Source organism: Ambystoma mexicanum, chromosome 4p, assembly GCF_040938575.1.
Source record: "Ambystoma mexicanum isolate Mex_15411 chromosome 4p, UKY_AmexF1_1, whole genome shotgun sequence".
In the NCBI taxonomy this organism is placed as follows: Eukaryota; Metazoa; Chordata; class Amphibia; order Caudata; family Ambystomatidae; genus Ambystoma; species Ambystoma mexicanum.
In genome coordinates this window covers 162,138,826-162,161,736 of record NC_090927.1, presented here as the reverse complement: position 1 = coordinate 162,161,736, position 22,911 = coordinate 162,138,826, and the positions used below count along the sequence as shown (strand labels likewise).

Genomic DNA, 22,911 nt, shown 5'->3' with positions numbered 1-22,911 from the left:
TAGGATGGGCAGACATCATTACACACTCAGAACAAGACCCGGCTCTACGCATCGTGCGACACTGCATACAAGAGGACAGAAGGGCGCACATGCGTCAACAGGCACAGCACGAATCGGAAGAGGTCCGAGAAGACGTCAAACTGATAGACCATGTCCGGGACGAACTCTCCATTGTCGATAACCACGTAATACTCAAAGGGTGCAAAGTGCTCCTCCCGAAGTCGCTACGCACCAGAACAATCCAGGTAGCACACGAAAGTCACGGAGGAGTGGTGGCCACCAAGAGACTACTAAGGGAAAAAGTGTGGTTCCCCAAACTGGACGTGATGGTTGAGGAAATCATAGGACAATGCACGACGTGCGCACAGGTAGCACCGCCTCCGCACCCAAACCCACTCCACATGTCGCCACTACCGAGAAACGTATGGGAAGAACTGGCGGTGGACTTCTTTGGACCCCTAAGAAATGGCACATATGTGCTAGTGCTAATGGATGAACACTCCCGATTCCCGGACGCCCAAATCGTGGACAGCACAGCAGCATCCAGCGTTATTCCGGTACTAGACCGTATGTTGTCCACATATGGAATACCCAGGATCATAAAATCTGACAATGGAGCGCCATTCATGAGCACAGACTTTGAGAACTTCGCGAGGTATATGGGCTTCCACCATCGGAAGATAACTCCGCGATGGCCTCAGGCCAATGGAATGGTCGAGAGATTCATGGCCAACATCAAGAGAACCCTGCAAATAGCGACCATCCTCCACAAACCTTTCGAACAAGCACTGTATCAGTTTCTCAGGGACTATCGCCACACTCCCCACAGCACCACGGGTGTATGCCCCGCTGACCTGATGTTCCGCAGGCCAGTACAGACACGACTGCCAGAAGATGCCCGCGCAGCCGAAGCCACGCCTCTTGAACAAGAGGCCAGAAACAAGGATGACACCGCCAAAGCCAAAATGAAGGACACGGCTGATCACAAAAGAAAGGCACAGGAGTCGAACGTGGAACTGGGAAACCAAGTGTGGCTGCGGCAACCGAAACAGCGCAAGGAGGACGCCACGTTCGCACCGGAACCGCTGACGGTCACGCAAAAGAAAGGTACGATGATTACGGCCCAGAGGACCGACCAGTCCTCCGTTACGAGAAATGTGTCGTATTTCAAACCCAAGAGGTGCTACAGGGAGGATACACCGAATCAAGAAGCAGACAGCGAAGATGACCTCGCCCTTGACAGGTATTACGTGGAGGAGAGGGAGTCCTCAGAAGGTGAGGACAGGTCATCACCACAGGGCCTAGATGAGCAGACACCGGGCCGCAGAGGTCGACCTCAGAGAAGTCGTTTCAAGCCCCACAGACTCATAGAAGAAATGGAGTAAGGTACAGAGAGACATGTGGTTGTTTAAAAAGGGGGGAGATGTCAGATCGTTAGTCAGGGCGCAGCCCGCCCACATCGTTGTGTGGGCAGACCGTCGTTGTGGTCTTAGTTCCCGGCAAGGGAAGTGACGTTGGGCTAGGGAGGGGGCGGGACATGGGAAAGGCGGTTGTTCCGGTTGTAAGGGATTAAAGAGGTCGCACTGTTCCCCGACTCCCGTGTGACTTATTACGCGGTTCGGGGACCCGCGTAAAACCCCACACGTGGAGGTTCCTAAATGGTTCCTCTCTCAGGGGAGTCAGGAATGGTTTAGGGCTGGTCACGTCGGTCAGTCCTACTCTCAGGCGGACAGGGGACTGGATACGATGTTGGCACTGTGCCTCTCACATATATTACTGAGCCTTTTGCAGCCATCAAACGTCCAATGCAGGGCATATTTGCACGCTGTGCTGGCAGCAGTAGTGTTTAGCGAAGCATGACAAAGGAATGCTTAGCAAAACGGTGACTCAGCATACCCAGCACACGCACTTTGCTGTGAATGCTATGTGCACAATTCTGTGCTTATATGGGTCCACGCTTGTTACGGACAGCGCACGCTTGAAAGGTACGCTGAGGTACCAGCGTACCAAACAATCGCTTGTGTATACGTGTATTGAGGCTACTTTTGCCCCTGGCACAGCAGAAAGTGTACCCTTTATCAGCATTGCGTGGGATGCAAACGCTTCTGTTACATCACTTCATAGCTTAAATATATAAATATAAACATGTCAATTTCAAAATTAAAATCTGAACTTTCTCTGCAGTTTCCGAGAGCAGAGTGGGTCCTTTAAAAAGCTACTCTGAATTGTGCCTAGATACATGAATGATTTCATACACATTACACTAACAAAGTAAAAAAAAACATATAGTTAAAACCATTAGCCATAAACTCCTAACACAAAGCTGGTAAGATAGTGAAGGAAGTTAGGCGCGTGCCTCAGACATCTGAGTTCCGACTGGAGGATACAGAGCCACGCCAGCCTTTCATCATTCCGAGGACGAATAGCTGAATACCTTTACATTGGGTAATACTCCTGTTTTTGCATGCCTTTGAAGGGGGAGCGATCCAGCACGAAGCATTATATAAAGGTTTTACATTATTATCAATGTTTTATATTGAATAACCTTTTTCCTACGCTAAGAAGGAGAGTCTGCAGTCAGGAATCCCAGCCATGTTCTCCATGGCTTCCTATGCCCCGGTGCCGCCTGTCTGCATGTAGCTACCCTCTCTGGAAGGAGGCAGCAGCCTCTGCTACCCTCTGTACTCAAAGTACATGCTCCTTGCAGTCCGGTCTCTCTGGGATATCTTCAGTCTGGGCCGCGCGGTTTGCTGGGGCCTCCCATTCCTTCGGGGATACACCGGGCATGGGTCCTTCTGCTTCATCTTCTTCAAGGGGGCACTGGAAAAACAAGCAATACAGTCAAGCTAGAATTTCCATTTAAAGGACTAGCATCTTACTTACTAGCTTGAAGACTGAAATAGGTCCAGGGTTGTCCAACTCCAGTCCTCGAGGGCCGGAATCCTGACTGATTTTCATGATATCCTTCATTAATAATCATGAGAACAAAAAGGGCATGCATTTAAAATCATTGTTTGCAAATTTATCTCATGAATATTAATGAGGGGTATCCTGAAAATCATACATGGTTTTGGCCTTCGAGGCCTGGTGGTAGACATCCGGGCTAGACCACATATGTGCTTTCAGATTTAGTAATTTAGTTGCTATTCAGGTCTAGCCTTGGGCATTGTGTTCTAGCAATGTTTTTACTAGTTTTTTCTTGGAATGGTTGAGGGGATTTCTTTATGTGTATAGTACTGGGGTGGTCCCCAGCATGAAACAGCTGTGCTCCCACATGCCACTGATGCTTTAAGGGTTCGCCTTAGGGCATTGTTGTTAGTTTGGTGGGGATTCCTTTGGAAATAGTTCCAAATTCAAATACTAATCCTGAGAGCAGTGAGAATGCAGTAACAGGAAGGGTCCGCATGCTTTGCTAGTCATGTGGATCCTTCAGGTGTTCCTTATTCTGGAGTCCCATAGGGAAAAGGCTTATTTCTACACGTGGGAGTACTGCATGTAGCAGTGTCACGTGCCATCATGATCAATTTGAGCTCTTTTAAGCCTTACCATCAAATGTTGTGCTGGAAGTTAATGATTGTTGTTCTGAGAGTTAATGATTTAATAGGAACTGGACACGCACTACTGGTGTAATAGAAATGTCTTAACCAGGTCTGCATTCAACCACTCCATTTATAAGAACTATGCGTGTCCTTCACTGAAGTCCTGTTAAACACAAGCATTGGCAAACCCAACAGTTTGGGCTTGTGTAGAAGTATTAGGCATTTGCCAGGCACTGCTATTAGATTCTCAAGTATTCGCATCTGCTACCATCGATGGCCAGTTATGACAGTGCCAGGCAAATGCCTTACGCATGCCTACACAAAAGCCAAAACCGTTGGTGTTCCCAATGCCTGCTTTTAGAAGACCCTGGGCTCTGCAGCGGATGTCTGATCTCTAAAGAGAGTTACATGTCTTCTTCCTAGGTCGTCAGGATAGTAGTTATTAGATGGAGCTTGGGTTTAGGAGAGAAATCAGCAGAGTGGGACTGGGGAGACTGAGAATAGCCTGCATTGGGGGACTGGAGAGTAGTCTGCGCCGGGTTGATTAATGAGTATGGGATTAGTCGACAGTGGATTAGGGGAAAGAAGGGGAGTAGTATGAAGTGGGGGGAGGGAGGAGTAGGCAGTGGATTGTGTTATGGCTTAATATTGCTGAATCTCCCTTAACAAATCTAATGTATATCGGTAGAAATTCCAAGTGGGTCTTTACAAATGGCACAGTTACAAGGGTTGTGTATTTGAGCTGTGAAGAGCAGGCACTGTTCAAGGGAGCATAACAAGTACACACACATCGGGCTCACTGAGGAATATTTAACCAACTGGCTCGTAGGGTTGTATTTTTCCATTTCTGTAATGAACACATAATGCAATTTAAAAGTTTAAAACACTGTGAAAATACATAAGTACATAAGTAGAAGTGCTTGTTTTGTGAAAACATTTTCAGTTTGCTACTTAAATGATATAATAATCCCAACCATATCATCATGTTTCGAAGAATTCAGTGAGAGATACCTTGAATCAGCTAAAATGTGCATTCAAGGGTTTACTCTGTTGGCAATAATTGCCATCTAACATCATACCAGAATATCGTTCACAATACATAATATAATAATAGAATAATACATCGAGACACATGACTCGTTACCAAATCCACAAAACACTGCTGAAATTCCAATAAAGTGCTGACATTGAAAGGTCCAAGTTCCTGTTTGGGAAGAATAGCTCTGGGCGTGTGGTGTGTGGTGAAGCGACTCTTCCCCAGCCCCCAGAGGCGGAGGAGACCCACAAGATGGCTCAGCAGTGAAAAGTGAGGGCGCAAAGCCCCATTTGCTTTCATATAATGTGAGACTCTAAATCCAGGAGCGTGGGAATTCTGAGAGGAGAAGTAGGACATTCATTTAAGCACTAAATCTCCCACCTCCACCAGTGGCCACAAGCACCACCAGTCTCTGGAAAGGAAAACCCAGACAGGATTTTAGAAAACTCAAAAATAAAATAGGAACAGAGGGTGAGACAGGGGATATATATAACACCCAAAAGACCCCCTCCCATAGGCTTGGAATAATGTAACTCCAGTTCCTGAATTCCGGAATTCGCTCGAGGGTTTTGCACTATTCCTGGGCACATACCAGAAGGCAGGGAGACCCAGGAGGATGAACTGGAAGACTGGCGAGGTCACTGTGGTGAACCAGAAGCAAGACTCGGACCAGAGGACATGGTTCCACTCATGCTTATTTAAATAAAAGCAAACACCTCACCTCACTTCAACAAAGCTTGTATAGCTTTCATCCAGTGGCTTATTCGACATGTCTCTCCCCAAGACTGTCGTATTCTGAGGCCCACCTTGCTCCCTCGAGTCTTCCCACCCCTGAGTAGCGTGGACATTACACTTTGTAATTCAATGTTCTCTTGACTTTCAGTATTATCAAATCGTATGTCTCTCAGGACCCCTTGGCTCAGCTGCTATTTACGAGCTCGCGTGCCACTGGACTCTGCTTGCAGCTTTCCTCCTCTCTGCAGTCAGCACTTACCAATATGATTCTCTTGACTTTCTATACTTTTATCTCTGCCTGCCATTTGGTTGACTCTCGCAGTGACAGCCTATTTTGGAGCCTCACTGGAACTCGTGTCTCTCTCAGATTCTCAGCAATGGGGTTGAGGAGCTTTTCCCCCTGGCGTTCCTAGACTCTGCAAAGTTCCGTGGGCTACGAGCTCACCACATCCTCTGGCTCCTCTCGGCTCCAGGCTCTCTGCGTTCTGCACCCCAGAGGCAGCGTCCACTCTGCACGGCTCCTCCCCTGCCACTCGGCCTTCTATCAGGGAATCTCCTCCTCCAACTAAGGACTTCCGTATTCTTGTAGGAGTATTGGCCCAGGTCAGTAAAGTGCTTCCGATTATCCATTTTTAAGTCTGAAGAATGGTTGAATCTATGTGATTATTGCAACGGCCGAAAATGCGGACTTTTTTTTAAACCCCTTTACACCACATATATATGTGGGGGGAGACCCCCCGCACCCCCTATAATAATATTATATTCTATACCCCCCCACATATATATGTGGTGTAAGGGGGGTCCCAAAAAAGCAATCTGCATTTTCGGCGGTCATAATTGTCAGGGCGACATTTTGGTATGATTCCGAATGGTTCAGCATAGGTGTTAGACTACTCAGAATTATTAATCACCATTACAACTTCTCTGGTCCCCATATAGGCAGAGAGTACAGATGACATAGGGTTTCTTAGCTTACTCTGGGAGTCTTTGTCCCCAAAGGGGGAGTCAATCCCAATGAGGTCCTGCATGCCCAAACCCCTAGGCAGGGCCTTGCAGAGTGGGCATACCTAGCATCAATGGGGTCGCTCCTCCTCGGGCAGAAGGGACGAATTTCCCCAGATTTGTCACATCATATAGACACAAAAAGCAGGACAGGAGAAGCAGGAACACCAAATCCACAAGATAGATCTCAGCACACAACCACCTCATGCAGAGCAACCATTAGGGCTACAACTGCATCCAAAATGGCTTCCAAATCATGTAAGCCCTCTGCTAGTCTAGTAATAGAGTAAAGACTAGATTCCAAGGCTAAGAAAAAGTGAAATGAGAGAGAGCAGTCTCCAGCAGCCCGGGAGATAATCAAAGGGCAGCATGTTTCAGAATGGCACATCGAGAAATGGAAGGAATTGGAGAGGGACTATAAAAAGAGATAAAAATACGAACACAGTGTGAAAGCCTACAGCCCTCTGAATGCTGAGAAGAGGGACCCTTTGTCTGGTTATGCCTGATGAGTGTAAGGAAGGCATGTTATCAAAGTAAGACAGACACAAGTGATCAGAGTTCAAGGGTGTTTATTAAACTGTAAACATTAGTGAGATAAACTCCTAATCTAAACCTAAATCTAAGATGGGAGCAAGTCACGACCATCAAATAATAATAATACCGTCTAAGTGCAGTCTAGTCAAACAAAAAGGGCCTATACTAAAAAAACTATTGCCCATCCTTACCACTATGCTACAAATATAGTGTGGGATAATGTTCACAAGAAAAGAAAGAAGTGTTCACAAAGTGATAAGTCAGGATGTTATGGCCGGAGTCTCCCTTCCCCATGTTTTTAGCATGGGACAAGGCAGGACTCTTGAGCACAGCAGACTCCTGGGTTTCTCCAGCACAAGGTTAAAGTTCCTTTTCTCAATATCAGGACCTTCTGTGTCCAAGTCTCTTTCATGCAAAGTCTCTTGCTTCAGGGGGCCTGATATGCCATTAACAACAATGACGAAAGTTCCTTCTGCTAATCTTCACGTCGGGTGATTACTCTTCGCCCTTGGATCCCTCTCAGCCGGGCTTTGATCCTTCTCTCAACATTAGCCTCCCCAACCAATCGCAACATTAACCTCCCTCAGTCGGACTCAGACCAACCACTCTCAATGTTAGCCTCTCACAGTCGGGCTCAGACCAACCACTTACTGTGGACATCCCTCGGCCGGGTTCACACTTGTCATCACTATGTTCACGGGTGTATTACTGCTCACCCTAATTCGCAGGCATCCCTCAGCCGGGTTCACATTTGCCAAAATACACAGTTCGCTTTACCACAATGCAGGATTCACTCCCCTCCACAACGTGCCAAAGACTTTCGACTGTACAAGGGGTTTGGCTTCACCCTCATATGACCACTTTGACACCTCACGCAGCCTCCTCTAGGGCCTCTTGGCACTTGTCATTTCCACAACAACCAAAGACTTTCGACTGTGCACAGGATTCAACATAACCCACTGCAGGACCACTTCGGTTTCCCAGTTCAATCAAATTCTCCTTGTTCAGGAGCGGGGTACCAGTCTGAGTCCTTCAAATGAGTGCCCACGTGGCGCCTGACCACTCTAAGTCCAATACCAATGTGGCTTACAAAGGACCTTTGTCCATTAGTCTTCTTTCTTCATATAATGTTGCTCTTCGCAACACAGTACGATCTATTATCAGCTCTTTCCGACTCACCGGCTCTGCCGAACTCTGTTGGCGTTTCCTGCCTTTGGAGTCAAGGACGGTTTCTCCCACCCTGGCTTTCAGTGTGGGAGGGTCCCATGTACCGCTGACATCCTTTGCACCATTCGCCAGCTGCAAATTCCAGTCTTACGTTTCCCTTCTTGGATGCTTCACAGGTCTGTGTTGAAAAGGGCAAGGGCAATTCCCTCCTCGTCGTCCTTTCAGGTCTCACCACCTTTCTCCTCCATTTGAACTGCTGTCCTGGAATAGCTGCTTCCTCATGCGTTTGGCCTTGCTCAGAGTGTGCTTTCATACTCCATCTTTTATTCCTATGGGCAAAGGGAAGGGAAGTCAGGTGTGTGTAATCATCTGCAATTGCCTGACCCTTGTGTTGGGACATGTCACGTATACAGCTCTGGTGTTAGTCTGTGGTCTTTCATGGTAATCAATCTGTAAGAAAGTGTTCATGGAGGGGGGTTGAGTTTCTAGATATCCTACTGGGTAGGTTGGGGAAAAGGTGTCATAAGGAAGGGAGTACCACATCTCACCCTTCGGTGTCCCACTTCCACTCCCTGAAGACCCCTCACCCAGGTGATCCTCCCACGCTGGTCCACCCCCAGGAACTGGATCCAGTAGCGATGGCGTGTCCTGGCCACCTTGAAGACATATCCCCGGGGACTAGTGAGTAAGACACCTTCAGGTTTTTCACAGGAGCCTGTTAAAAAGAACCAGAGAATAATCCAAGCCCTGGAGCCAGACCTCAGTGACACAAGGCCTCTGAAAGAGGTCCATTGTGAATGCTGAAATCCCAGGCCTATGAGGGAGACCTTATTACCAATGCTATACCCCAAGGCCTAAGAGAAATGCCTGCTTTCAATGCTGGATGCCCAGGCCTGTGAGAGGGATCTGTTGTGAATTCTGTACCCAAGGCCTAAAGGAGAGAGGCCTGCTGTGATTTCTGAAACACAAGGCATATGATAAAGACCTACTGTGAATGCTAATCCCAGAACCAAGATCTATCAAGAATCCTGGGTTGAACCTGTTTTTTATTAGACTAGGGATGGGCTTTAAGAATAGAATTTAAGAACTGTTTGCCTGAACTTTTATGTTATTAGCTTATGGTAGTGAGGAGGCTATGAAAACAGAAATTAGGGTGAACCTTAATGTTGGCCATATCGTTAGAACATTTCCTTTGTAGTGTAGGCTGTCCCAGGAGGTGATAGCGTCTCTTCCTAGACTTCCTCGATGAAGACAATGAAATGCGGCGAGACCTAGACCTAGAACGCTTCGCATGTTTGCTGCGTCTTTTTGATCAGTGAGTAGAAAAATCTCTTGAGTTCTTATCTTCGGACGATTTATCCTTCGACCGAGTGATCGAAGCCGATTTGGGGAGGGCCTGCCTAAGGCAAGTTCCCCCTTCCTCTCTTTTAAGGCTTTTATCATCATCGATTGACACGAGCCACAGTCATCGACTTTGGGGTCCGGTCCCAAGCACCAGAGACATTCCCGATGCAGATCAGTTATGGCCATTTTTTAACCACAATCAGCACATCTCTTGAATACAGGAGCACCAAAGTGATTCCTGGAACGGAGGGGAGGACAGTGGCCTCCACCTCAAGCATAAAGTAAGGGTAGGTCAGGCTGACAGCCTGGACACCAAGTGCCTTATCTTTACACTGGGGGGTCACCCTTTCTGTGGTCCAAGGCGCCACAGTCCCAACAGGTGCCAGGAATGCGAGGGACTGAACTGGATCTACTGGGAGCCTGCTTTGCAACAGGAGCACCACTACTCTTACTCCCACCCCCATGAGACTTATCCCCACTGGAATGTTGGACCTTAGAGGGAGAATGTTTAGATTTATTCGGATGTTACTGCTTCTTGGACTCCTTAGCCTTCTGAGGGGTCCCTTTCTCTTTGTCCTTGCCCTTCCCACTGGGATCCTTAGTGGACACCCTGTGGGAGACCCACTTATCAGCCAACTCGGCCAACTTAAAGGGATCCAAAATATTCTGGTCAGCAATGTACTGACGCAGCTCTGGTGAACAAGCCATTGACTGACTTTGCCAGAGAAGCGCATTCTTCAGCTGCACTCTTCTGGGCTTTTGCTCACTTTTTATGGGGAAACTGACATGCCCTAAAGACAGTCAGTACTGGGAGACTTTGTTTACCTTAGTCCTTTTCTCATGTTGCAACTATTGTGCAACTTGTGTGCAACATGTACTGTGCAGATGTGTCATGGACAGGACTTGTGGCAGCTATCGTTTGGCATTCTTTTTAACCCTTTCCTGCCATGTTAACTGCCTTAACCGCGTTTGGCACAAATAGGTGGCCTGGCTCCAAAATGTCCATGCCACGAGGTTCTTTGTCCTGTCCTTTGGCCATCTTGCCCCTTCACCTTCCCCAGGTCGAGTCGACCCAGGCTAGTCCTTATTTGGACATGCAGTTTCCCGCAAATCCCAATGCTTTCGCAGACTTCTGCATGCCTTGTGGGCTGGGATGTCTGGTCCTAATACACATCCTGGGTGCCAGAGAGTCGGAAGTGTCCTGAATGCCTGAGACCACCGTGGTCTGTGATTGGTCCACGTATGGAGTGTTTGTTTGTGATCAGATCTCCCATTGGGCCCTCTCCGTTTTGGCACAAAGGGAACTTTGGATTAGAGGAGGCTGGAAACACCACTACCAGGTCAACCTCCTGAGTTCTCACTGAACAAGGGATAGGATCCAAGAATCCTGCAACTACAAAGCTGAGTTGAGGCACCGCTGGTGACGCGCTGGAAGGTTTGGCACCCTGAGCCCGCTGTCGTCCCGTGGGACCCCTCTGCATCTGGTCGTCCTAGAAGGTCTGCGAAGACGCTTCGACCCATTGGAATAGGGTCCCAACCAACTATTCTCGGCACCTTCACCAAAACCTGCAAGTAAGCTTTCTCGGAAGTGTCCCTGGGCCAACCAGTGGGCTGACCAGCTTACGCAGGACCGTAGCTCTGTCTCCGCCGTCATTTTGAGGAGTACCTCGAGATTTGGTATACTGCTAGCTCTGTCTCCACGGCACCCTCACACCGAATTTCGTACACTTGGCATTCCCAGGTCGTAAGTGAGACGAGTGCGCCCAGACCGGAGTGAACACGGTTACCCTGTTGCCCTGCTGCGGCAACGTGCTTTGCAAGTCTGCTGCATTTGTGACCCTCTTGCCCCTGAAGCCTGCTGCAGTGAAAGTGGGGCAATTAATCCACCCGGAGCGGAGAAATCACCACTGTCCTGTTTGGGAATCCTCGCTGGAACTCAGAAACTAAAAGGTGCAGAGAAGTCCTTTTTGCCGCTGTCGAACATGCAACCGAATTGGACTAACCTGCCGAAGTTTGGGTCTCCTTGCCTCAGGGACCAGTGAGTAATCTTTACCCCAACCGGTGGACCCTAGCACCAGAGCCCATTTTTACACACGAGTGGCCCCTGGGGACCCTCTCCTGTTCACTGCTATTGCGAAGTAGTGACTCCATCCCGAACTCTCAAACTGCCTCTGCCTTCAAGTGGAGGTCCTTCTTGAATAGTGGGAACTTATTCTTCATCGCCTTATCCACCTTCCCGAGCTGCTAGAGGCCCCTGAAGAGACCCTGTTTTGCCCATTGGAACAACCGTGTGCATTGACATACATGTACTATTGAGCACAAGGCTCCCATCTTCTTAGGGCTTGGACTGCCTCTTAGTTAGGTGAATAACTGATGTTGACTTGGGCCTACAGATTATCTGCAGTGCCTGTTTCCTTCCCCTCTAGGATGTTAACATATTTCGTGCAGTCACCCATTTAGGCCCCCCCTGGGCTTCTATATATATTGTTTTGAGTGTGATGTACTGGTTTACTTAGTGTTACTGTGATTCTTTACTATGGTCTATGTTACAAAGTCCTTGTGATACATGTGTCTATATTTTTCATATAACACCTGTCTGAAGTAATTTGTAAGTGTCCTTGCCCTGTGTGCTCATTGAGGTCCTTCAGTCACCCTCACCCCTCCTGAGACTTGGGGCCTCATTATGACCCGGGCGGTAAGTACCGGTCATTACCGGCATGGCGGAAGTACCGTGTCCGTGCTGGCAAAAGACCGCTAAAAGCGCCCTATTACGAGTACGCGGGCACGAGCTTTGCGCTAATCCGGTAATGACCCCACCGCCATGCCGTAAAAGGGCGAAAAATCCCCCTTTCCGGCATCATCCATAGTGCAAATATCTCCTCCGGCATCCAAGCCATCGGCATTAGCGGTGATCGCTAATAGCGGTCACCTCTAATAGCGGTAACCACTATTAGCGGTGACCGCTAATAAGCGGAACCGGAAGTAGCGTCATCGCACAGGAATGGGAAAGAGCACGGCGGCCATCAGGAGCCATCTGACCCCCAGAACTCTGCCACACCTCCAACACTACCTGCTGCATCTCACCATGCCAAAAGCTGTCAAAAAATCCACTGATCGCCTGTGCAAGGAGTGCTTCTCCCCAGAGGAGTTAACCATGCTGGCAACGACGCTGCAGGAACATGCTGATGTCGTGTTTTCCTGAGACATGTCCCGTGCTGCAGTGCAGCGCAAGAAACAAATATGGGTGGAGGTCGCCCAGAAAGTCAGTGCCGTTGGCACCACACCCTGCACTCCCAAAGACTGCCGTAAGCGCTGGGATGATCTGCGTTTACACGTGCGGAGCATCCTCTCCGCCAACCGCAACCTGGGGATGGCGACAGGCGGAGGTGCGGAGTCCCCCATCAAAATGCAACGATGGGAGGAGATATGCGCCACCACCATAGGGACAGAGGCAATTCAGGGAGTCGGGGACATGGAGCGAGGAGCCCCGTCATCAGCCGATGCAGGTAGGTGTCCCAAATGATACAATGCTAATACCACCACAATGATGTCCACCTGAACTGACAGTGCAATGATGTAGAGCAGGGTCCACCAGACACATGAGTACAAGACTGCCTACAGGCAGTGCAGAGCATCACCTTGTCCACATGCAGAATGCACCCCACATGTGTCAACCCAGACGCCTCCATGCATCACCCACCCAAAAGCCAAGCAACCCGTATGTCACTCCCCCATTGTCAATCATCTGCCATTCCATATGAATGCAGCCACCCCAAGGCATGCCCGATTCCTTTAGCCCCATCATTAACCCTCTCCCTCTATTGGTCACTCACATGCACGCATTCAGACAACGGTGACGAGGACACCAGGGAGGAAGATGCCACACCACGTAAGAAGGCCAGGGGCGAGGAGGGAGAACGCCGCCCCTCCACTTCATGGGGTAGAGGCCAACCGGCACCACAGCGGAAGACCAAGAAAACCCCAGAGGCCACAGCACCAATGTGCACTATGGCCCCCACTACAGCACCCACAACAGCCACCAGCACCCAGGAGGCAGCGACAGAAGGCACTGCATCGGCTGCCAGCAGCACAGTGGGTGAGACAGCTGCCACAGCAGCCGTTTCTGATGATGAGGAAGATGATCAGCTGCATGGTGCAACTCCCACCACAGGCCCCCTGCATTCCCCACAACTATCCCCATGCAGCATGCACGACAGCAGCATGCACGGGCTGTCCCCGGTTCATTTGTGGCCTGCAACTCCCATCCCTATGCCATCTGTGTCCGAGGAACATAGCATGTCAGAAACCCCTCCCACATCCACCGCAGCCCCAACCAGCCAAGAGGGGATTCGGGCTATTCAGAGGCGCCAGGAGGAGCTCACAGGCCTGTTGACCAGCATATTACGGAATGTGGGAGTGCAAGGGATGACATTCGGGAATGTGCTGCATCCTTGAAAACAGCTATTGAGTCATCCTCGAAGGACATTTGTGCCGAATTGGCAGCAGTGCGGCACGTCCTCTCTGAAAGGGTGGCAGCAATGCAGGCCACGCATCCACCACAGTTGCCAGAACAACCTGGAACATCTTCAAATGCTAGTTCAACCAGGACCAGCCCCGTGCGTAGGTCTGGCAGAAACCTGCGCAGATCAGACAGGGGGGCACCTGGTGCTGGAAGAGGGGCAGGGCAGTAGGTACAGCCATGCATACTGGTGCCATGTGGACTACTGGTGCACGCTACTGCACACCATGTGTGGGGAAGTCAAGGGGGGAGGGAGAGGGAGGAGTGGGTGTGTGGGGGAGTTGAGGAGGGGGGGTGGATGTGTGGGGGAGTTGATGGGGGAAGGAGGAGTGGGTGTGTGGGGGAGTTGAGGGGGAAGTAGGTGTGTGGGGGAGTTGAGGGGGGAGGGGAGAGTGGGTGTGTGGGGTGGAGGGCTTGTGCACTTTGCTATATTACTTTAATACACCTGTTGGGAAATCATAATTCACGTGTGCAGACATTGCTTATTGTGTACGTGTGCTTTATTGGTCAACGGTCTACAGTGTCCATGTCCCTGACACACCCAGTGCCCTGAGTGCCACCTCCATGTCACACTCCCCGTCCATGTGTGCTAGAAACCTTGGTTGATCAGAGTCTGACGCATGGCACGTCCCTCCTGTGCATCGCTGCCTCCCTGAAGTGCAGCCCAAAGCTCCACCCTCATCGTCAGGTGGTTGCAGTTCAGCGTCAGGGGGCAGAGGCGCATTCCGTCGGGTGCACATATTGTGTAACATGACACATGCCATGACGATCTTGGCCACCTTCTCATGGCGGTACAGGAGTGCCCCACCAGACCTGCTGAGGCAGCGAAACCGTGCCTTCAAGAGGCCAAATGTCTGCTCTATCACCACACGGGTACGTGTATGCACATGATTGTAGTCCTCCTTGTGCCTGTTCTGTGAGTTCTGGACTGGGGTAAGGAGCCACCTCTTCAAGGGATAGCTTGCATTACCTGCATGTGGACAACAATGTATATGTGTGAGTCATCACATCATATGGGACCTGTATCAATGACACCATAACATGCATGCATTCCCTGATTGCAACCACATTTCCATGCATGAATGGAGACACACGATGTGACTGTTATGTGTGTATTCCTCTCATTGACAGGTGTGCGTGCCATTGACTAGTGGGCGCAGGGGGGTCCTGTTCCTTGTGAGTGCTCATGCACTGTGTAAGTCCACGCCGGTTGTATACATTCTCTGGCTGATGTACAGTCATTTATATGCTTTCATCCTGTCACCGTTGATGTCAGCCTCATGATGATCTCACTATGCACAACAAATGGTGACATGCACTTTTGTTGGACCTCTGAGTCAGTCTAGTGATGTATTAATGTATTTGGCCCTCATGTGACTCCTTTGTACGCAGTAATGGGGGACTGTCCTTTCTGTTGATGGTATTTGGTGCTGTATATTGGCCATACTAATTACTTGTAGCTGCTTTGTGTTGAGGGGGATAAGGTCTGATTGAGTACAGTGGACATGCAGATGGCTATGGAATGGTTGTGACACAGCATCATTTACATGGTAGGAAAACTTACATGTTGCATTATGTGGTCAGGTGTCAGGTCCGGTCCAGCCTGTTTTGGGGTATGAGCATGGTCCATTCTCTCAGGCACTCGCAGCCAGGTGAAGTATGCATCTCTCCCCCCCCCCATCTCAGCCAGGTGTAGTATGCATCTCTCCCCCCCCCATCTCAGCCAGGCGAAGTATGCATCTCTCCCCCCCATCTCAGCCAGGTGAAGTATGGATCTCTCCCCCCCATCTCAGCCAGGTGAAGTATGGATCTCTCCCCCCCATCTCAGCCAGGTGAAGTATGCATCTCCCCCCCCCATCTCAGCCAGGTGAAGTATGCATCTCTCCCCCCATCTCAGCCAGGTGAAGTATGCATCTCTCCCCTCCCATCTTAGCCAGGTGAAGTATGCATCTCTCCCCGAATCTCAGCCAGGTGAAGTATGCATCTCTTCCCAAATCACCTACCCGCATCGCATTTCCATGAGCCTAACAAGCAACTCACTGAGAAGCCAGGATATGTGCTCTGCATGTCGCTCCATGTAGCACGGTATCGTGGAGTTCCGCAGAACCATTGCATCATGGGTTGATCCAGGGTATCGAGCACAACAATGTGTGATGATCTTGTTTGAGTCACATACCATTTGCACGTTGATTGAGTGGTATAGCTTACGGTTGCGGTACGCTACCTCCATGGCATGGAGTGCAGTCAATGGCGCCTATGCAACCAGGGATGCCGGCCAGTGAATGGAAACCAACTTTGGTGTTTGAAATCTCCTGGGCAGTCCGTGGTAAGTAAATGTAGTCGCCTGTGTGCTTCAGGAGGGCATCAAGCACTTGGTTCAGCGTACGTGAGAATAATGGTTGTGATATGCCATGCATGTGCCCCACTGTGTGCTAGTAGGTGCCTGTGGCCAGGAAGTGGAGCACAGACACTACCTTTAGTAGGGTGGGATGGCGGTGCGTGTTTCAATCAGGCTGACGATGTCGTCATGTATCATGTCCACAATGGTGGTGATGGTGTCCCGGTCCAGACGGTACAGGGGTTAGGTTTGAATGGACTGGCTCTGATGCGAGGGATTGGGGGCTGCCTGCATGGTGCCACTGGCTGCACTGGTGGGGCATGCTGGGCCTGCCTCACACTCCTTCTCCTCCTGCGTCTCCTCTGCACTACCTGTAGTTTTTGTTGTTGTTGTTGTTGCAGCAGCAGTTCCACTGCAATCATGTCCTCCAGCCCCAGCATTGCTAGTAGTATTGGCATCATTTTGGTGTGTGACTGGGTGTGGGAAGGGGTGGGGTGTGCTCCTTTTGTGCTGGCCCCACCTGTATTGCCTCCACCTTTGCTGATTGTGAGCACCTGTGGCAGTTGGGAACACTGCACATGGCGGTTTATGGGTGGTCCACGATGCCGGTATTTACTCCATGCCGGCAAGGTATTTTTCGGGCTTCAGTAGGGCGTTGTTTGCATTTCCGCCTGACTTGTGATGTTCCCCTGTTTGTGACATGCCGGTATTGCCAGCATGGAGGGTCGCGTGCCCGTTCTACTGCCTCTATTAGCGGCATCGTAATTTACGGTGCCGCTAATAGCGGGTTGGCGTGCCCTAATCATGTGGAGCGGTAAGCGATGCCGGTAATCCTTTACCGGCATCGTTATTCACTTACCGCCCGGGTCGTAATGAGGCCCTTAGTCTTGACCGCCTGCCATAGCTACCCTGATTGGTCTGGCTTGTCCAGAGGTTACCCTGTTCCACGAAACTAGGTTGGCCTTCTGAACCTCTGCCCCTCCTGGACAGAGTTCAGAAATCCTTCTTAACAGTGAGTTGTATCAACATAGAATAGGGAAGAAAGGCAGGTTAGTTGTGAACCTAGATATACAATTCTGTGTGACGACCCCCCCACCTGGGCAGCTTGTAATGGAAAAGTTGGGGAGTAACTTATCTTGTCTTTTACAGCCCAGTCCAATAATGTCCAATAACCTGCTTTCTTTTAAAAGGTTCTACCACCCCAAAGTACCTGAGGGGCCGCAGGAGAACAGGATCCAAGACAAAGCTGGGTCCCCTGGAAGACTCCTGAGGCTAGAAGATGCTCTTCTTCGTCACAGTACCTTTTGTGCCTTGGCAAGCTAAGTCGCAGAGTTTCTCGGTTTCACTCGACGATAGAAGAAGGAGCCACATGGATGCTGAGGACATGAGAAAAATTGAACCAAAATTCTTTTGGGGCAGAAGTTTTACTCTTTGCAGTGCTCTGCTTTAGTCGACAATTTCTCTGACTGTAGAAGTCCTGGGAAGTTGAAACTTGCTCTGGGCTCCTTAAAGGCTTGGCAGATGAGAGTAAGACCCCTGGGACCCTTCATGACTTCTAGCGGCGACGGGTGCATAGGTCACTTTTGATGTCGGGTTTCGGAATATCATGGTTTTTCCACTGTCGGTTCTTCAGTGCTGCAGCCACAGCACGAACCTCTGGATGGCATCTGGTGACCTGGACTTGACCACTGGAGTGGACCTCGGACCTTCACCAAGTCTGGACCCTCGGGACATCTTTGTTAGAGTCTGGTGGTGGGAAACCCACCGACTGACCTTCCTAGGCACTCAGTGACTCTGGACTCCTCTGGCAGGAACAGGTGGTCAGTGATGATGGCAAGGATGTCCCTTTAAGTGTTCTTTGGCAATTTGGAACTTTCGCAGCTCTGAGTGTCCAGCAGAGCCATGCCAGGATACCCCCTCTTCTGGGGGGTAGACAGCAACGTCATCCAGTGGTCACGAAATGCACCTTCGGACCCTGGACAGCACCAATGGACTTCTTCGACTCGAGATGTTTGGGCACTCTTCAGGACTCACAAAGACCCCTTCTCCGGATGGCAGGCACACGGGTCTGGCTACCAGGGTACTGCTGATGAAGAGAAGCAGATCGAACAATGGTCCCTCGTGGCTCCGGGAGAGGTCTCCTTCACAGGTCCTCTCTGAATCATTCCTTGGAAGAACACTACAGCATTTGCATTACAGCGAAGAAATTGCAGCAGCAGACTTCTCCTCCAGCTGTGCTTCAAGGAACAACTTCTTCTTGCTAAGCTTTGACTTCAGCTTCTGAACAAATTAGTAAGTGAGAGGTCCCCAGATATACACATTTGTTCCTCATTCACTCTGGCTGAACCAGGCTCAATCAGCCACTCAAACAGAAGGACATTCATGCAGGCAGGTAGCCAATCAGGCTCACAGGCATTCAGGCCATTCACTCCACTCAATGACCCATAACAAAGAATGTGGATTGCGGTAAGTACCCAGCCTTTCAGCACACTACACTGCATTCATGTCAGTTTCAGTAAAGGATGTCTCATTCATTGTGTCACACACACACAGAAACCAGACACCCATAACACAAATTGTGAGTACACTTCAGACTCCATTCATACAGGCCCCACCCCGAGGTTGTACCCACAATACACAGCCTCTGGGAAGGCTTGAGTCAGTCTTACAGGAGGCAGCCCCAGAGCCATACATGGTATTTCCACCCAACAGCCACTCAGGAGGAAAGGGAACAGAGACATATACAGTGTTTCCACCCAACATCCACTCAGGAGGAAGGGACAGAGTCAGGGAGTCCCGGGACTTTGGGAAACAAGGTAAAAGGCAATAGAAAAAAGAGGCCACAGGGGCCATCTTGCCTTCTATCAAGAATCCATTGACTCCTATGGCAGGCCTAGGTATCCCAAAATAGAGGACACTCAGAGCCACTGCCAAGTCAGCACGTAGCTACCACCAGCCGATACCCTGCTCTGTGGGCAACAAACAGGTGCCCAAAAGCACACATAAGGGATACAAGGGTGTACCCCCAACCATGGGTGCCATAAAGGAATGCCATGGGTGATGTTCACCAAAAGATAAAATGTAGAGTTGCACTGCCAGAGGACTGAAGGCCCTGTTCCTCCAAAAGGCATTTCCAGCATCACATGCGCCCCCCACCCCAGACTGAGGTTAGGGCAACTGATCTCCCAGAAGATTGTTACCCTCATCCAGACAGTCAACATACCTTCTGGAAAGGCCATCTGCATTATCATGACTCTTCCCTGGCCTGTGCTCAACGGTGAAGTCTAGCCCTGGCAGGCTAATGGCCCACCTGAGCAAATTGGGGTTTTCATCCTTCATTTGCATAAGCCATTTTAGGGGCTTATGGTCAGTGGTGTAACACAACATCTGGGGGCCCCCCTGCGAGCCATGCTGAGGGCCACCCCCAACTCGGCAACAAATCACGGGTCACGCTACAGTCTGGGCCGGCCTAGATTACCACGCTTGTGCAATACGCACAAACGTGCTACTGCAGGGGTACACCGCAAACTGCACTAGGAGAAAGATATACATATGTGTTTTAATACATTATACAGCACACAGAGCGTTTGCAATGGTTTTGTAGGGTAACACCAATCCAAAGATCCAATACATGCAAGTCACCAACAGTGCACAGGAACATTAATGCTTTAATTAATATAATGCTTTTCTATTAAAAATGTCAGGCCTCAATGAAAACATTTCCAACTGGCTGCACAATGTAGACAAGTCTAGACACGTAATAACATATTACAGTAAAGCATGCCAGGCCACATTCAGACATACCTAGACTGGTTGCACCAAAATTCCAGTCGAGGTAATAACACTTCTCATGGTTACTATATCACAGATGCCCAGAAAATATACAATGCTGCAGTAAGAAATGGCTAGACTGGCAGCACCCAAATGCCAGTCTAGCCAGGTAATTACACTTAGCAGGACTGCTTTATCAGACATGCCCAGTAAAAATAAGTCAAACCAAACTAAGAAATGACAAGACTGGCTGCACCAAAATGCCTCTCTAGCCACTAATACCACATATCGAGCCTATTTAGCCTGGACATGGATGACCATTACGTTTTATTGCACAATCCCTATCCCATCCAACCCCCCAAAGACCACCTCTACCTCCCACCCCCTGTCCAAACTCTCAAAATCAGCTTCTAGGCCCAGAATTTACCTCCACATCCCTTTTCCTTGTCCCAGTGCTTATGTATGAGGCTCTTTGCCTCATAGCTAAGTACTGGGATGAGGAAGAGTGAGGCTAGGAGTAATGAAGATTACAGGCAGTTTAGCCAGGCATTGCCTCCATGTCTCTCTACCTCATCCCAGTACTTGTGTATGAGTCAAAGTGCCTCATACACAAGTACTGGGACAAGGAAGAATATGGCTATGAGTAATGAAGATTACCAATAAGTAACCAAGCGATTAAACACAAGGAGTGGCACAACACCATTTTAGCTGGCTAGGTCCTCCATACACCCTTGACATTTTGGGCTATGTTGACTCAACTTGGCTGACCTACAGAGCCTTTGCCGGATAGAACAGGACACAGATGTTAAATGGCACCTGGGTTTTGCTGTTAACAAAGGCCCAGCAAGTACTAACGTAAAGCATTTCACTGTTTGTACCTGCATTCAAATGCATAATTCTTTAGGCAATTGAAATCTAGATGTTGGTTTACTACTTCCATGCCAGGGAAGTAATTGGAAGGGTAGCGAGGGGACAGGAGACCATTTATTCTCACAGCAGTCCATAAGTGGGTGCTTTCAGACTTAAAGGAGAGAGTGAATTGCTTGTGACATTGAAGCTGCACTACAATAGTCTCATTAAAATGCATAAAGAAGTTAGATGCCCCCACACAAATAGGTTTGCCCCTCCCCCACCGCCTGTGAAGTTAGCACCTCTCCCAACCTTTGAAGGGTTAGCAGCCCTCCACGCCCCGAAATGTAGGTTTTGTTTCACCCGGAACACAAGCACACACACCGTTCACCATACACACACTCGCACACCCAGCCATAAGCAATGCTTCTGCACTTCACTTCTTTATGGCTTGGAATCAACTAGTATGAAACATCTCTTGTGGTTAGATGTGCTGGAAGGAAAATCCCGGTGAAAAATGTTGTGCATGGGCCCTAGTGTCCCTGTAGAAATTATTTGTCTGGAATTGGGCCTTACCTCACTGTCTACCATGGCATTTAGAAGGAGAATAGTATTGTTTCTTAAATGTCATAAAGCAGCTAAATGCCCACTACTGCACCTGTTAGGTCAACAAGTTCCAAAAGCACAGCATGAATTACTGGCATCTATGGGGTTAGGGAACATTGAACATATGGGTTGGGAACCAGTCTGGGAGGAAAGTGTTCATGAACTAACCACAACGTTTACTAGCAAGCTTGAACAACAGGACTGGTGCACAAACTACTCCCACCTTGCTACCGCTCATACATCGGCCAGCTAGCCCACAAATATAAAACTCCTCAATGCTATATAAAATTATATACCCCCCTGAATTAGGTAGGTTTGTGGTGCTGTTGTGAATGGGTAAATTACTGGTAATGGCATCCATTGGACCTGAGTTGGGTGTTTCTAAAGGGGGAAGAGTCAGTCTCTCATGTGGGCTATCTGGAATATTAGAGACCGTTCAGCATGTATTGACGAAGTGCCGCAAATATGGCCCACTCTATATGAAGTTGCTTGGCCTATACGTGTTTGATTATGACTGAATCAAGAGTGAGGCTTTTTGGCGGTACTGCCTTAATACAGGAAATAAATCGGTACATATTGCGCTGTTTAACATCTGGAGCGCAATATATACGCTGGGAAAGGTGGGCAAAGTGAGCTAAACTATGAGAAGTTGGTCCGAATGTGAGGTACCAGATGAAATCAATTTATACCCACACCTGTTGATGCCAATACTACCCTACCGAACTGCTCCGTCAAAATATGATGATCGAAACTGAAGAACTGTGGCATGCATACTATATGTGATTAATTGACTTGTGTACCTTTTAAATGAATTTAAACGTATTTATTGTCTTTTTGTGTTACGATAAAGCTTGTTTGAGCTACAAACATAATAAAACATAATAATAACGAAGTAAGGTTGCCCCACACAAATAAGGTTGCCCCTCCCCCACTGTGTGTGAAGTTGTAATTGTAATTGTGTATTCATACATCGCTCATACATAGGTGGAGTGCTTCAAAGCGCTTCAAGGTGGGAGGAAACAAGGGAGTACAATAATTATTCTTAGGCCTGGAAGTTTCTGAATGCTCTAACAGGATAACTAGCATACTAGGCCTGACAGCATTTCTTCTAGTGCAAGTTAGCACCTACCCCAACATTTGAAGGGTTAGCACCCCACTAACCGAAATTTAGGTTTTGTTGCGCTCCTGTTCACAAGCACACACACAATTCACCGTACACACACATGCACACCCAGCCACGCATAAATTTAAGTGTGTACCCTTCACCATACAGTCACACCCAGGCAGCCACCCAAACATTTAAGTGTGCACCCTTTCACCATATAGTACATAACCCCAGGCAGCCACCCATACATATAAGTGTGCACCCTTTCACTATACACTCACACAGGCAGCCAGCCATACATTAAAGTGTGCACCCTTTCACCATACACTCACACAGGCAGCCACCTATACATTTGAGGGTGCCCCC

At 49.1% G+C, this 22,911-nt stretch overlaps 1 protein-coding gene across 1 annotated transcript in view; it reads right to left on the bottom strand.

Annotated features, from left to right (window-relative positions):
* Window positions 1–2,532: 2,532 nt before the first annotated feature.
* The window catches only part of CIMIP2C (ciliary microtubule inner protein 2C), a 337,228-nt gene continuing 316,849 nt past the window's right edge, over window positions 2,533–22,911 (bottom strand). The window contains exon 5 of the mRNA XM_069605611.1: window positions 2,533–2,820. Within this exon, the coding sequence (XP_069461712.1) occupies window positions 2,686–2,820 (135 nt within the window). The 3' untranslated portion in view covers window positions 2,533–2,685. The remainder of the gene's footprint in view (window positions 2,821–22,911) is intronic.